We start from the raw sequence: 17,255 nt of genomic DNA on the forward strand, positions 1-17,255 counted from the left end.
TCATAAAACACCTTCCCCAGACAAGACAGACACACAACCCCCCATATCCCTCACCAAAGTGTCACTCACCGAGGCAGGGGCTTCCTCTGCACTCCTCTTTTTGGCACTGGAGTCGAAGAGGACATTTCTCCCCCGTCGCTCACAGTCTTGGTACACTATCAATCTGATCTGGCTAGGGTCCAGCTGTGGGGATGACCAGCTAGAGAGAGAGAGCGAGAGAGGGACAAGCATGAAGCATATGACCATGCTGGCACTACTAGCAATGAATGTAGACCTGTTAATCAAACTATCAAACTGACGCCCAAAATATCAGCAGTGTGTAAAGACAGACATTCCCCAGTCAGACCTGTCTTCACCCAGTCAGAATACCAGAACCAAGCAGAGGTCCATAATGGCCCAGGTAAATGCCATCAAATAAAAGGAGAAGTTATAATAAAAAGTAAAAAACAGGTTCACAGTGATGGACTGACAGTTGGTTAATAAGTCCTCTTAAGCGGTCAGCCCTTTCGGTCGGTGGGCCTGCCTGTCGTGCCATTGTTGTCATTCCTCCCCTCATTCTGCCGCCTGCCTGATTGGGAGCAGAGCCAGCTATGGCCACCTCCCAGCCTCCACCACAGGGCCTGCTTGGTTTGGAGGGCCGTAAAAATAAAAATAAAAAAAATAAAAAAAGAGTGCTGGACAGACCGACGAGACAGAGGAGGATTTTTCTCAAATCTGAGGGATGGGAAACGGAGTGGATAGGCCTATTTCTAGCTGTTTATTGGAGAGTCTGTGAGGGGTCCTCTTAAATGCCACTGTTTTGAGGAGGGGTGAGGGGGCTTAGCTGTCCTAGCTCCCTGTCAATACCCCAAGTCACAGCCCACTGGTATTTATGTTCTCTGCATTACTGTGGTCCATCAGGACCTGGGATGTGTACTGGTCTGGGCTAAGTACGTGTGTGTTGTGTGACGCGCGGTTTACCAAAACACTGGTGTCAGTCTCTAAGCCTCTAATCTAAAGGAACTTTAAATCAAATTATCCATTGCTCATCTCAAGTCGTTTGATAATTTATTAGGGGCTTGGGTGGTACACTGTATATTAGATGTCGACCGATTATGATTTTTCAACGCCGATACCAATTATTGGAGGACCAAAAAAGCTGATACCGATTAATCGGACGGTTTTTAATTTGATTTATTTGTAATAATGACAATTACAACAATACTGAATGAACACTTATTTTAAATTAAGATAATACCGTTTTAAGTTTTAGGTTGTAGTTATTATAGGACTATTTCCCTCTATACAATTTGTATTTCATTAACCTTTGACTATTGGATGTTCCTATAGGTACTTTAGTATTGCCAGTGTAACAGTATAGCTTCAGTCCCTCTCCTTGCTCCTCCCTGGGCTCGAACCAGCAACACAACGACAACAGCCACCCTCGAAGCAGCATTACCCATGCAGAGCAAGGGAAACAACCACAGGCACAGAGCGAGTGACGTTTGAAACACTAGTAGCGCGCGCTAACGAGCTAGCCATTTCACTTCGGTTACACCAGCCTCATCTCGGGAGTTGATAGGTTTGAAGTCATAAACAGCGCAATGCTTGACGCACAATGAAGAGCTGCTGGCAAAACGCACGAAAGTGCTGTTTGAATGCATGTTTACGTGCCTGCTTCTGCCTACCACAGCTCAGTCAGATACTTTGAGCATACAAGTATCTGTCAGATTATATGCAACGCAGGACACGCTAGATAATATCTACTAATATCATCAACCATGTGTAGTTACCTAGTGATTATGATTGATTGTTTTTTATAAGATAAGTTCAAGTGCTAGCTAGCAACTTACCTTGGCTTACTGCATTCACGTAACAGGCAGTCTCCTTGTGGAGTGCAAAGAGAGAGAGGCAGGTCGTTATTGCGTTGGACTAGATAACTAAGTTTGCCAGATTGGATCCCCCGAGCTGACAAGATGAAAATCTGTCTTTCTGCCCCTGAACAAGGCAGTTAACCCACTGTTCCTAGGCCGTCATTGAAAATAAGAATGTGTTCTTAACTGACTTGCCTAGTTAAATAAAAGGTATAAAAATAAAAAGTTATTCTAAAGATCGGCAAATCGGCGCCCCAAAATTTCCGATTGTAATGAAAACTTGAAATCGGCCCTAATTAAATCGGCCATTCCTATTAAATCGGTCGACCTCTACTGCGCACACACGGACACACACGGACACACAACCGGGGGATTTGGGAAAAAGCCACCGGATGTTTTTTCAATACCATCTTTGAAGTTTAATACATTTGAACATTTACAGATACTTGTTAAGTAAATACTTGCAGTCAACTTGTGCAGTACCTCAGAAGATAAAGAAGATTGTGTTCTTAATTTCACCTGTCACAATTTTTTATTAGAAGGCTACCTGCAGTCCCCAGGTAAATCCTCACGTGGTGTTTGTTTACAAGCACACGATGACGAAAGACAGGAGCCTTGTTTGTCACCCACTGTTGTGCTGCACGCACCAGATGATCTAGTTACAGTATGGAATTGTATGGCTATATGGCTATCTAGCTAAGTGGTTAGCTACAGTACTTCCAAAATCAAGTTTTGCTTGGTAACAGCAGAGAATCCCCTCCTGGACTAACTGTTTAATATTTAATACTGTTTAATATTTGTTTTGTATGTGCAGCAAACTTTGAGTAGCATTTTTTAGTTACTTGTATAGTTTAGGTCAGAAACGATACAATGTTTGCAAGGCCTTTGTCTGAATTTAGTTAGCATTCTCTCCGGGATTTTACATGTACTTGTTAGCATTGATAACCTTCGGATTAGAGCCTCGGTGGGGTTGAAAACAGTGCCCCTTGTGTTCAGCGCCAATATTAATATTATCCCAGTATGGTACACGGTCGGTAGGAAAGTATGACACTGGATACTGCCCAAGCCTAGCTCGTATCACATCGGCCTAACATAACATCTATCATTGAAATAGATTCCTTATCAGGGTCCTCACAATAATTTCTAAGTCAGAGTACAATATTCCCTTTATGTGCCCATCAGACCTTCACTCAATGACAGTAGTAATCGAAGAGGTCGGCTAAACGAAAAACAACATTCAAGAAAATAAACCTTGAAAGCGAATGAGGTGATGGTATACGAATCCTATAAAGTAATAATCCTTGGACTCATTCAGGAGTGCAAAAGTTGTCCATTTTGAAAGGAAGGCCTACCCTGGCGGGAATCAGCATTCCATGGCAGGCCAAGAATACTCCCCTACCCATTGTAGAGTGCAGGAAAGAGCAGACTAGTCAAAGTTAATGCGCTTTTGTCCCAAACGGCACCCTATTCGCTACATAGGGCACTACTTGTTCCACAAAAGTAGTGCACTCTATAGGGATTAGGATGTCATTTGGGATGCAAACAGCCTGTTACACCCCAGGCTCTCCATAGCTAGCCTATATATTCTGTTCAGAAACATCCAATTCCCCTCAGACAACCAAGTCATCAATGATGTTGGCTCTGAGTTATCCATGAGGCATTCACTTTTCTCATTGGGGCAAAAGTCGGTCCTCTCTCCTTCGTGAGTTGTCGTGTAGTTGAGAAGTGTCAATTTGTTAGTAGGTGAACGGAAGTGTCCTATAATTGGACTAAATGATTGGATCAAATGACAGTAGCGCAGGCCTAGAGCCCGTCAATATGTTTTAAGGACCATGGCATTATTCCTTAGCATGATACATTTACATATAGACTAGGCCTAGCTAAAGCTAGTAATAGGATTCATTCAGCCTAACAAACAGAAGGGAGTACAAAACATAATATGAGCTTGGCAAATCATTTCAGCAGAGGATAACAGACAACGCAGCTCTCCATCTTATCAGAACAGAAGTCAGCAGACGAGAGAATGTGGAGCAGTTTTAAGAACTTTGTGTCCATCAACCAGGGACAGAAAGCGAGCGGGGAGAAACAAGGAAACAGACCCTGTGACAGTTGGCTATTATGAGCCATTCATAAAAGCAGCAGCACACAAGACTGTTACATACAGCAGCACAGTGCTGACCTCAATTCAGACTGAGCCTATAAAATAGGCTACAAAAAAAGGCCTATAAACATCATATTAATTTCCTTGCAGTATCCACCTCTTAATGTGTTTCTCTATCCCTCAGTCTATGAATGTTTCAAATGTACCATTTAGACTAGGGCATTTGTAATAACAACAACAATTTGCTTATAGCTCAGCTGTATCAATCAGAGCATACAATCTACAAAGAAGCATTGTGTGAGTCGGAGCCCTGCAGTGCCAAAGTAAACTCCCTAAAAATTACAGAAGACGGACAAGCCTTTGACTGAAAGGCGGTAAACACTGCATCCACACTGGTTCCAAATCGAGAAGCAACTGCAAGCTGTCAGAGCACTAATCACCACATTACATAACACAGCAGCACATTGTCACCCCAATTATAGTGAAAATATATAGCCTTGCGCCACGTAAAAACAAGTAGATTCAAGCACCGCGACACACAGCTGCAGCTCTCTCTGTGAAGCTGAAAGTAACCTTGAGTTAGGTATTCTAACCACATTCAAATCCAACACGGTCAAATCCTGAACACTATCACAAACACCTGGCAATAATCATGCACACAAGCAGCAAGCCGTTTGAAATATTACTAGGTACCTGGGCATCATTGTGCATCTGCCAGTCTTTCCCCCGGCCCTCTCCTTGCCCTCTCATCCACTGCGTGGCTAAGAATAGCGCTGAACTAAATTCACACAACAACATGAGACTGTCAGGTGATCTTTGCGCTGTGCTGGACAGCGCCTGGACAAAGGCATCCCGGCACTGCCGCTGCCCACTGGGCGGGAGTCTAGTCACCCTCTGAAACTAAAGAAAGTGACAGGCACAGCCATCCACTGGAGGTCTTCACAGGGAATAATATGTCCTCCTCACTGTGACTGCAAAACAGCCCTCCCTCCCATCAGAAAGGCACACGCTGCAGAGGCCATTGGGACACTGTGTGTGTGTGTGTGTGTGTGTGTGTGTGTGTGGTGGGCAGCCAAGTGGGGTGAACATGCATGTTACATAAACAATCAACCTAAGCTGTGACGCTTTTCCTCTGTCTGATAATGGGGGTTGTTTTTGAATACACAGAGGGTACTTTTCCAGATAAGCATTCTGGTGAACCAGTCCAGCTAGGCTATATTATAAACACTCTGGGCTGAAAATGAAACCCTGCTTTAGGACGCTGGGTGCTAGAATAACCTAATCACACTTTCTTATGGGTGAAAGAGGACACCTGCTTACCGACTCCAACACACAAACACCATCTCTCACACACACACACAACTGGATCTGTGGGCAACACACACACACACATACCCTCCCTGCTAAAACTAAAAACACAAGTGACTGCGTCTGAACTGGGGAGGGGTCAGTGGGAGCTGAAGGGGGAAACCTTTCTCCAATCTCTCTCAACAGCCCCCGAGAAGCCACAAGATGCTAATGCAAGGACGCTTGAAAGCTCCAAGTCCCCACCACGGCTGACTCACTTCGACACCTGACCCACAACCTGTTGTGTTTCCTTGGTTTCAGCCAGGTGACCGCTCACTTCTGCATTCTACTCCATGAGTCACATGATCCATGAGTGTGTGGATCACATCCACATTCTCGTCAAACCAAGTTCAACCCCTGATTGTCCAATGGAAAGGATGCCAGAGGAAACCACAAACCCAGGGGCTGTGTGTCTATGACTGAATGGATCATGCTGCATCACACATGTAAGAACGTTGTAACGTTGTGGAATGCTGTTACATGATTGCCAAACCCGCGTTATCTCTGGAGAATATAGTTATTCTACTCTAAGTCAAGCTGAGTGCAAGGGGACTATGCCTAATTCTGGCATTCAGTTCTAGACCAAGAAATGGCTGTCTGAAAGCGCCTACAATACTGAGTGTCTCTGTTTTGCCGGACTGTACAGAAAATAGGTAGTCAGGTGATATGGGATACATCACTGATATGGGACTCTCAACTAAATAGGCTAGACCTAGATTACATTCCGAGAGGCCTTTAAGTGGTCATATCAGTTTATGGTGTAACATTACACATGAACATGATTGACAAAAGCATATTTCTCTCAAATGTTGTGCACAAATGTGTTTACATCCCTAATTAAATGAGCATTTCCTCTATGCCAAGATAATTAATCCACCTGATAGGTGTGGCATATCAAGAAGCTGATGATAAACAGCATGATCCTTAAACAGACGCACCTTGTGCTAGGGACAATAAAAGGCCACTAAAATGTGCAGTTTTTTCACACCACAATTCCACAGATATCTCAAGTTTTGTGGGAGTGTGCAATTGGCATACTGACTGCAGGAATGTCCCCCAGAGCTGTTGGCAGATAATTGAATGTTCTTTTCTCTACCATAAGCCGCCTGCAATATCATTTCATAGAATTTGGCAGTACGTCCATCTGACCTCAACCACAGACCACATGTATGGCATTGTGTGGGTGAGAGGTTTGTTGATGTCAACATTGAAAGTGCCCTATGGTGGCAGTGGGGTTATGGTATGGTCAGGCATAAGCTACGGACAATGAACACAATTGCATTTAAAATCGATGGCAATTGGAATGCACAGAGATACCGTGATGAGATTCTGAGGCCCATTGTAAGGCATCTGTGACCAACAGATCCATATCTGTATTCCCAGTCATGTGAAACCCATAGATTAGGGCCTGATTAATTTCTTTTAATTGACTGATTTCCTTATATGAACTCAGTAAAATCTTAAACATTACTGATAACACAAGCCCAGTTCCATGACTCACAGCAACCGAAATAGCACCCTATTCCCTATGTAGTGCATTACCTCTGACCAGGACACATTGGGTTCTAGTTCAAAAGTAGTGCACTGACCTATATAGGGAATAGGGTGCCATTTGGGACAAGCTCTGACTGCCAATTCTGAGAAAGAGCAAAAAGGGTTTCTGGCAAAGTTGGTATTTTAGTTAGGGTTAGAATTCTGAGGGGAGTTAAGCCATCAGCATGCTTCAGTTCAGCTGGCACCTTGCTGAACTCGGCTAGGCAAAACAAATGAGTGTGCGCGCGCATACTCCCTTAAAAGACCAACAGTACTATTCTGAGAGAACTTCCTCAAAGTCTAAATAAATCTAAGATAGTCAATTAATGACACATTTCTTGAGTTAAGGAGATCTTAGTTGCGTAATTTTCCATCAAAAATGTTTGGTGCTGTATTTCAAAAAAAAAATTAAGTGCGTGAAAACATTTCGTTGAATGACAAAAATGGAAGAATCCCTACTGTTGACCAATCACAGACGAAGGCACGTAGCCGGCTGCTGACCTCAGCTTGCCTCGAGAAAAAATATAATGTGCATGAACAACCAACCCCCCCCCCCAAACAAAACTTGCCGAAGACCAAATTAAGATAAAATGTGTCATAATATACGCACAAACAGTTCCGAAATGTTATCAGCTGGGAAACATGCGGACGCTTTTAAGCCTGCATATTAAAATCTAGGATAAATGCTGGTAGGCCTACACCGTTCAAACACCAGCTTTCCAAAGGCTTTGATGTGGTTTATGAGGAAACCTTGATTGTGCTGCTAACTAAGAGAGCATGGAAGAGCTCAAGAAACAGGCCTAGTAGACTAGATAACTTTACATTTGATAGCCTAAATCTCACACAAATAGGCTATTCTCTTTTAATTACGACATAGGCAACTAATAGTACTTACCATGCCAGTACCATAGGCAAAGACAGGGTAGGGTCCTTTACGCAAAATATATATCTTTACCATGACCCTGCTGTTCTGAGAACGCTTGGGTCACTTAAAATAGCACTGATAGGAAGAACATGTCGACAAGCTGTCTTACTGGCCTGCCTAATGAGATGCAACACACTCACTAGACCAATTCATAAAAATAAAATAAAAACAATGTAGCCAAACCACAACTCAAGACGGGGAAGCAGGAGATTGGATGTAAAAACTTTTTTTTTTTAAAGCAACGACTTTCCCTCATCTAACCTGGCAGCTACTTTTACAGGTTGTGACTGACTAGGGAATAGAAGTGATACTGTGACAGACGTTATGATTGATGATCCCGCACATGACACACACACTGTTATGAAACTATGTGCAGAGGGAACTTGAGCCTAGATTTAGCCTCTCTCAACCACTCCACTACTACATCTTAAAGTATTTGTCCAGTGTTCGAGAATGTTTATGAAATATTACCTATAATTAATTACAACATGAATTAAATAGATGTCCTTCCCCAAAAATATAACTAAGGATGTTAAAAAACAGCTTTTCTCTGTGCCTCTGCTTGGCCTGTTAGGAAAGAGTGGTTTGGGAGTATACTGGTAAATAAGAAAACTGCTTTGACAGCTCATCCAATGGATATTCAAATTAGCTTCCATGTGTGGGCACTGGGGCAGTCTGCCTGAGGCCGGAAGGACCAAGTCAAATAGTATGGATAGATTCAGGATTTGGAAACACTGATGGAACTAGTAGTGCACTTTACCATAACAGCAATAAATGCAGACTGTTCATTTCACAAGTGTGAGTCGTTTCTGTCCTTTGCTTTGTCACTATATTCCTTTGCTTGAAAAACAAGAAAAGCGGTCCTTGTACGGTTTGTCCATCTTTACACTTCCTCAAAATATTCCGAATTAAATCGGAGATAACTTAAGAAATCTGTCATGAATTTACACCTTTTTGCAGAAGAGATCATGGTTGTGCAATTTTACATTAAGATGTTTGGTGCAGTATTTCTCAAGTAATTTTTTTGTTGCATATAAAGTGTCATTGAATGACAAACACTTCATTGAAGAACCGCTACTGTTGACAAATCACTGACGAAAGAGTGTAGACTTTGGCTTGTGAAAAACATTTCTGTGCACGAAGCTGCTTGACTAACCACATAAGGGCACATCTTGGCCAAAGAGGATGATGTCATTATCTAAGCAAATTTCAAGTGTTTTTTTTTTTTTTTACGATTTGCTTCAAAAACAAGTGTACTGAGGGATGCACGATATATCGGTGAACATATCGGAATCGGCCGATATTAGCTAAAACTGCCAACATCGGATGTCTAGTTTAACGCCCCGATGTGCAAAACCCAATGTCAAAGGTACCATGCATACCTATAACGTAGGTACATGACCGCAACTTAACCCCGTTTCCTAAAGCTAAAGTTATAAGCAGCCAGCTAGCTTCATCTGACTAGTAAGGCTCGACCGCACCGGGTTGTGATGTGAAGCTAGCCACAATAAGGAATAGGCACAATAGTGGAATTTGCGGTTTGCCTTCAAAATAAAATGTATGCCATTGACAGTAATGTAAATGAATACAAATAGTAGAATTATGCCATACTTTTATTTTGAAGACTAACTGCAAAGTCCACCATTGTGGCTAGCTTCACATAGATGGGTCCGACCACAATTAATCAAATAAGAACTGTCTTATAAATTAGGGTTATTTTAGATGACACCTAGCTATATAGTTAGCTAGCTAACTATAGCTACTGAAATAGATGTCATGTTATTTGACACATCAAAGTGTTATTTGACGTGTATCTTTTTTGACACGCAAAGACCTGAACGGTATTCCATAGAAATGCTGGTTGAGAATGAAACTAAACAAATGAATCAGCACTAGAGGCCGACCGATTAATCGGAATGGCAGATTAATTAGGGCCGATTTCAAGTTTTCATAATCGGAAATTTGTATTTTTGGGAGCCGATTTTTTAAATGTTTTATATACCTTTATTTAACTAGGCAATTCAGTTAAGAACACATTCTTATTTTCAATGACGGCCTAGGAACAGTGGGTTAACTGCCTTGTTCAGGGGCAGAACGACAGATTTATAACTTGTCAGCTCAGGGGATCCAATCTTGCAACCTTACAGTTAACTAGTCCAACGCAATACCGACCTGCCTCTCTCTCGTTGCACTCCACAAGGAGACTGCCTGTTACGTGAATGAAGTAAGCCAAGGTAAGTTGCTAGCTAGCACTTGAACTTATAAAAAACAATCATAATCACTAGTTAACTACACATGGTTGATGATATTACTAGATATTATCTAGCGTGTCCTGCGTTGCATATAATCTGACTGAGCATACAAGCATACAGGTATCTAAGTATCTGACTGAGCGGTGGTAGGCAGAAGCAGGCCCGTAAAGATTCATTGAAACAGCACTTTCGTGCATTTTGCCAGCAGCTCTTCGTTGTGCGTCAAGCATTGCGCTGTTTATGACTTCAAGCCTATCAACTCCCGAGATGAGGCTGGTGTAACCGAAGTGAAATGGCTAGCTAGTTAGCTCACGCTAAGAGTTTCAAACGTCACTCGCTCTGAGCATTCTAGTAGTTGTTCCCCTTGCTCTGCATGGGTAACGCTGCTTCGAGGGTGGCTGTTGTCGTTGTGTTGCTGGTTCGTGCCCAGGGAGGAGCGAGGAGAGGGACGGAAGCTATACTGTTACACTGGCAATACTAAAGTGCCTATAAGAACATCCAATTGTCAAAGGTTAATGAAATACAAATGGTATAGAGGGAAATAGTCCTATAATAAATACAACCTAAAACTTCTTACCTGGGAATATTGAAGACTCATGTTAAAAGGAACCACCAGCTTTCATATGTTCTCATGTTCTGAGCAAGGAACTGAAACGTTAGCACATATTGCACTTTTACTTTCTTCTCCAACACTTTGTTATTGCGTTATTTAAACCAAATTGAACATGTTTCATTATTTACTTGAGGCTAAATTGATTTTATTGATGCATTATATTAAGTTAAAATACATGTTCATTCAGTATTGTTGTAATTGTCATTATTACAAATAAAAAACGGCCGATTAAATCGGCCTTTTTGGTCCTCCAATAATCGGTATCGGCGTTGAAAAATAAATAATCTGTTGACCTCTAATCAGCACAGCAAGTAAATGAAAGAAATAGGTTATTATTATGTTTTAACTGGTAATGGGAACATACATAAATGCCAACAAAATAACTTTTTGGTCAGAGTGGTGTGTGTAACCTTAATTTAACTAGGCAAGTCAGTTAACAACACATTTTTATTTACAATGATGGCCAGGAAGACGCTAGGTCAATCATGGCCGGATGTGATACAGCCTGGATTCAAACCAGGGACTGTAGTGATGCCTCTTGCACTGAGATACAGTGCCTTAGACCGCAGCGTCCATGTGTGTGTGTTAACTATTTAACTGTACCGGAATGCTTAAAAGGCCGCTAAAATTGTAAATATCGGATATCCGTTTGTTTGTTTTTGGCAAGGAAAATATCAGATATCGGTATCAGCCAAAAATGTCATATCAGTGCATCACTAGAACGGAGTGTTTTTTCTCTAATTTATGCTTTGGCCAATTAGTAAATGGCGAGTCAACAACATTATTTGGTTATGAGCAACCAGGTTTTCACCAAATGTTTTTTGTTCGTTTGTTTTTTTAGTTTTTTTAAATTATTTTTTTTACATGGGGCAGCCACACCAACATGCTTGAAAATATGAAGTGTAGCACTTCGTGATGTGTTGTGTTGCCCCGAACATAATGCTTTGTATTCAGGACATGAAGTTCATTTCTTCACTGCAATTTTACTTTAGTGCCTTTTTGCAAACAGGATGCATGTTTTGGAATATTTTTTTATTCTGTACAGGCTTCCTTCTTTTCACTCTGTCATTTCGTTGAGTATTGTGGAGTAAATACAATGTTGATCCATCCTCAGTTTTTTCCTATCAAAGTCATTCAACTCTGTAACTGTTTTAACTTCTTGGTGATAGGGGGCAGTATTTTCAAATCCGGAAGAAATGCATGCCCAAATTCAACTGCCTGCTACTCATCCCCAGAAGATAAGATATGCATATTATTAGTAGATTTGGATAGAAAACACTTTGAAGTTTCTAAAACTGTTTGAATCATGTCTGTGAGTATAAGAGAACTTACGTAGCAGGCGAAACCCCGAGGACAAAACGGTCAGATTTTTTTTTAGGTCACTCTCTTTTCAATTGGTTTTCATTGGGAATCCAGATTTCTAAGGGACCTTCTTGCAGTTCCTACCGCTTCCACTGGATGTTACCAGTCTTTAGAAATTGGTTGAGGTTTTTCCTTTGTGTAATGAAGAAGTAGCCCTGTTCATAACGAGGGTCACTTCAAGTGTACTGTTAGATAAGAGGGGCGTGACCAGAAAGTTGGCGTCAGTTTGTTTTCTTCCTGTATTGAACACAGATCATCCAGTCTTCAATTTGATCGATTATTTACTTTAAAAAGATACCTAAAGTTGTATTACAAAAGTAGTTTGAAATGTTTTGGCAAAGTTTACAGGTAACTTTTGAGATATTTTGTAGTCACATTGCGCAAGTTGGAACCAGTATTTTTCTGGATCAAACGCGCCAAATAAATGGACATTTTGGATATATATCGACGGAATTAAATCGAACAAAAGGACCATTTGTGATGTTTATGGGACATATTGGAGTGCCAACAAAAGAAGCTCATCAAAGGCATGATTTATATTTTTATTTCTGCGTTTTGTGTAGCGCCTGCATGGTTGAAATATGTTTTCCCTCTTTGTTTACGGAGGTGCTACCCTCAAATAATAGCATTGTTTGCTTTCTAACAAAAATACTTTTTGAAATCTGACATGTTGGCTGGATTCACAACACGTGTAGCTTTAATTTGGTATCATACATGTGTGATTTCATGAAAGTTTGATTTTTATAGTCATTTATTTGAATTTGGCACTCTGCATTTTCTCTGGCTTTTGGCCAGGTGGGCGTCCCACATATCCCGGAGCGGTTAAAGTCACCATTGGCATCATGGTGAAATCCCTGAGTGTTTTCCTTCCTCTCCAGCAACTGAGTTAGGAAGGACGCCTGTATCTTTGTAGTGACTGGGTGTATTGATACACCATCCAAGTGTAATGAATAACTTCACCATGTTCAAAGGGATATTGAATGTCTGTATTTTTAAAAAACATTTTTTTACCCATCTACCAATAGGTGCCCTTCTTTGCGAGCCATTGGAAAACCTACCTGGTCTTTCTGGTTGAATCTGTGTTTGAAATTCACTGATCGACTGCGACCTTACAGATAATTGAATGTGTGGGGTACAGAGATGAGGTAGTCATTCAATAATTGTGTTAAACGCTATTATTGCACAGAGTGAGTCCACGCAACTTATGTGACTTGTTAAGCAGATTATTACTCCTGAACTGATTTAGGCTTGCCATAACAAATGGGTTGAACACTTGACTCAAGACATTTCTTTTCATTAATTGGAGAATAAAAGAAAAAAAAAAACATTATTCCACTTTGACATTATGGGGTATTGTGTGTAGATCAGTGACACACAATCTCAATTTAATCAATTTTAAATTCAGGCTGTAACACAACATGTGGAAAAGGTAAAAGGGGTGTGAATACCTTCTGACTGGGGAAGGAGCAGTGTGTTTTGAGTTCTGACTCAAGGCTGTGTGTGTTGTTCTGTGGTACAGGAAGGAAGCCGTTTGCATTCGGGGCAGGCTGGGAAGCAAACAAAGCCTTTGGCAGGTATCTCTCAGCGATATACAGTATACTGCCCTTGGTCAAACGTAGCCAAGGAGTCAGGGTAATATGAGCTCTGTTAAGGGTTTTCCTCAGAGGGTCAACCAACCTGCTGCCCTGCCTGGTATTCTTAGTCAGTCCAGTGTCAGTATCTGAGTCGTTTTACTGTCAGATAAGCAAATCAATAATTTTGTAGTAGGAGACACCAAAGTGCTTGAGTGTGTGTGTTAAAGTGAACTATCAGTCCCGCATTTCTGATGAATGAAGCCTGGGTGCACTTAAGTACATTTATTTGCAGGCCAGAAAGGGAATAGTAACCCATGCCACGATGGGGGCCTGTGCGAAATGATCTCCCCTGCATCTCTCTCTCAGCCTGGACATCTTTATGAATGTGGATTTGACACATATAGGGGAGGGTATTTAGTATCATGGGTTCTCATGAGTGACAGATATAAATGGAATCCACCTGAATTCATTGACATCTCTTAAAATGATAGGCCTATAATTCATAAAATCTATATTTTTAAAGAATGTATAAAAGGATATCCCAATGCACAGTAACAGAAGATAAATATCAAACGTTTTGTAATTTCATAGTAATCAGAGAAACTATAGCACAACTAATGTAGTATTTTCTGCGCCTTCACAGAGCAGCTTCAGCTTGCCAGTCATCCATTTGTCATAGGCCCATTGAACAGTCACGTGCACAGAGCACATACTGTCCCTGGTTGACTGGCTGGCTTGTGACCACATCTCAATGCCTGCTACTGTACAATGATTTATATATATACACACACACAGGTACAGTAGCATGTCTGCAGCGCCGTTGTACATTGCACCGAGTGTTGATAATAATCTAGAATTGTAGCAAGCTAGTTATGAATATTTAATAATTCTAAAAATCGACAATTTAATCCAAGGTAACACACCCCAATTATGAACACCCTATCCAGCCTAAATGAGTAACATTAGCATTAGAAGTTAACACTTGCTCGTGTTACCGAAACGTCTTCAAGTAATTTCCACCTAGAGTGGCGGTATAGCCTTATTTCCTACCAAGACCCAACATGTTCCCCGAGCGAGTTCACAGGGTGGGTTAACGTTAGCTAGCCGGTGGCAACAATAAGGGCCGCATTCAGCTGCTGTCATCAGACATTAGTTACACTAATACCGATTGCATAGCAGTATCCTAACACAGTGCTCCGGACCTTCTGCTCACCTCTTTCACAAGATGAGCTGCTCAACTGACGTTAGCTAGCTAGTTTATTATGGATAGCATGCGCACGTACCTGAACGCGGGATCCTCTTTGTTGCATCTTGGGGGAGGCGAAAAGGCATTTCTTTTATTAAAAAGTTTATGGAAAAGAGTTGGAGGCATTTTGTACCAAATATTTAGGTACAGAACGTCTCGCTTTCTTTTAAATCCAAGAGCAACGCTAGTTCCTTGAAACTAATTCCATTTGTGTCGGAGTCATATGACAAGCATTAGTCACACGAGCTGCTTGGAAACCCACTACATGTTTGTGATTGGACGATGATCCACTGCTCCTTGTCGAAAATACTTGATTGGCTGATATTTTTGGACAAGCACCACGTGGTCAATAGAAATGCTGTGTTGATGTTTTGGCTTAAAGTTACCATCTGGTCGAGATACGAAATAAAATGTACATTAAAAACTCCTAAAACATAATAAAGAATCCATATATATATCCCAGGCCAGGACACCGTAGAAGATTACATATTTTGACAAGTTAAATATGGTTCATATTCAATTCCTAGCCTGAAACATACTGTATGTCACATGTCAAATAGCTCAAATACCAGCTCTTCTCCAACAGGGTGGTAATATCAATGTACATAATGTATTACAGCAACAGAATTTCAGACATGTTTATTTTTTATTATTATTATTTTTTAAACAAACAGACAACCTGTACATGGACTGTGAAAACATTCTCTCTTTTTTTTTTTTTACAGAATTGTCCTAAAATAAATAATTAAACAAATGTACAAACTGCCTTTTTATTAGTGTTGTATATCTTTTACAATTGTGTATTGAATTACAAGTTTGCAAAACTATTTCAAAACATGGTTACAGGGCCTTGTGAGATGAATGTGTTGTGAAAATGACAGGTAAAAGAAGGTTATATAAGAGCTTCAGCCAATGTGGTTTGTTTGCTTTCTCACCTCGATTGATGACAGCTTTAACAAGTTGTGGTAGCTTTCCTTCCTGGTGGGGTGGAACCGGCACACCTTGCACAGCTGGTTCTGGAACTGCAGAGTGAATAAAGCACAATATTCAATAAAAACAATAGAAGATTAACAGATGTAGCAGCAGATTAATCATACTCAATAACCATCACTATAAATTATTATAACAAAACAGTATGTTTCATGGATAGGGTGGCAGGAATTGAGCCCAATTTGAGCCCAATTTACAGCCAATAAATAGAGACAAGTTTTTCCTGGTCCAGTCAAAATAGTCAGGAAAAGCACCTGGCCCTACTCATGGAAATGCTTGAAAGGACATGATGAAAGGTCTCATGAGAAAGGCATGACCTCTAATGGACATTTTGAGTAATGACATATTTCTTCAAGACATTTCAGTGCAGGGCAAACAAGAGACCGAGGACGTGGAATTTACAGTTTGTTTTACAAAAATCTGCAAGACGTCATCCTGTGTAGAAATTGTGAGCATACCAAACAGCTTCATCCTCATCTTCAAATGCATCTGTCGAAGGTACACCAACATTGGTGAATGTCATCTGGTGGCGAAAATTACCAGGCCCATGGTCAGTCAAACAACATTCTATGACAGCGACTCATCCAGATTGACCATTCAGAGAGAATGCTTACCCTCGGGGAGGAGTACCTCTGCCACAATTTTTGACAGAAGTGTCCTTTTCTTTCTCGTCTGCAAAGTCAAAGAACTTGGTTTGCTCCGGGGAGTGTTGTGTGGGTCTTTTCTGGACTTGTGGGGCTTCTTCAGGGGCAGACGTCTCTCTGTCGCCCCCTGTGTTTCCGGTCCTCTCAGTGATTTCACTGGCCATGTGGCCACTGACAGGCTCACATTGTTCACCACCATCTTCTCAGTGGTAACAGAGTCACTGAATGTTACTCTCTTCCTGCATTTGATCTTCCTGGGTCTAATCATCACTGACTTTGAGAGAAAGATTTCATTGCTAACATTCATACACTATTTTTGTGTGTGTGTTTTTTTATTTATTAACCTTTATTCAACCAGGAAAAGCCCCTTGATACTCAGAGTCTCTTTTTCAGACGATTCACAATTTCTCTTGAGAATGAAACAATTTCTCTTTAAATGCCACTGAGATACAGACGGAATCTGAGAAATACAAAAAGACAGGTGAGCGTTTTCATACTCGTGGTGTTTCCTTGGGGACTGAGGGCACAGTTAATTCACCAGGTAAGGGTGTTCTTTCAATGGAAATAGGCACTGTACAGCTTGTCTACAAATACATGGGAAATAAATCATCAGTTCGATATGTGTCCTCCTGCTTTTGTTAGGTGTTTGACAGAAATAAGTCAATTATATATTATAAACAAAAAATATCAATGATAAACAAATCCCTAAAAATGTGTTTCTAATGGGCAGCGCTAAATGGCTGTGAACTAAGAAATGTCATTTGTTTGGATATACTGTTTCATTCTATGAAAAAATGAATGTGACATCTAATACA

General features: G+C 41.0%; 1 protein-coding gene across 4 annotated transcripts in view; it reads right to left on the reverse strand.

The window, feature by feature from the left end:
* Positions 1-16,542, reverse strand: part of fnip1 (folliculin interacting protein 1) — a 35,162-nt gene extending 18,620 nt beyond the window's left edge. For 2 of the 4 annotated variants that reach the window (XM_024432213.2, XM_024432211.2), the window contains exons 1-2: positions 14,844-15,043; positions 70-199 (exon numbers count right to left, since the gene is read on the reverse strand). In XM_024432213.2, the coding sequence (XP_024287981.1) occupies positions 70-199; positions 14,844-14,932 (219 nt within the window). In that variant the 5' untranslated portion in view covers positions 14,933-15,043. Of the gene's footprint in view, positions 1-69; positions 200-4,647; positions 4,884-14,843; positions 15,044-15,741; positions 15,829-16,254; positions 16,320-16,410 lie in introns of those variants that run through there. The other 2 variants (XM_042327038.1, XM_024432212.2) reach the window with 2 other exon arrangements.
* Positions 16,543-17,255: the final 713 nt, after the last annotated feature.

This window comes from Oncorhynchus tshawytscha, linkage group LG09, assembly GCF_018296145.1.
Source record: "Oncorhynchus tshawytscha isolate Ot180627B linkage group LG09, Otsh_v2.0, whole genome shotgun sequence".
Taxonomy (NCBI): domain Eukaryota; kingdom Metazoa; phylum Chordata; class Actinopteri; order Salmoniformes; family Salmonidae; genus Oncorhynchus; species Oncorhynchus tshawytscha.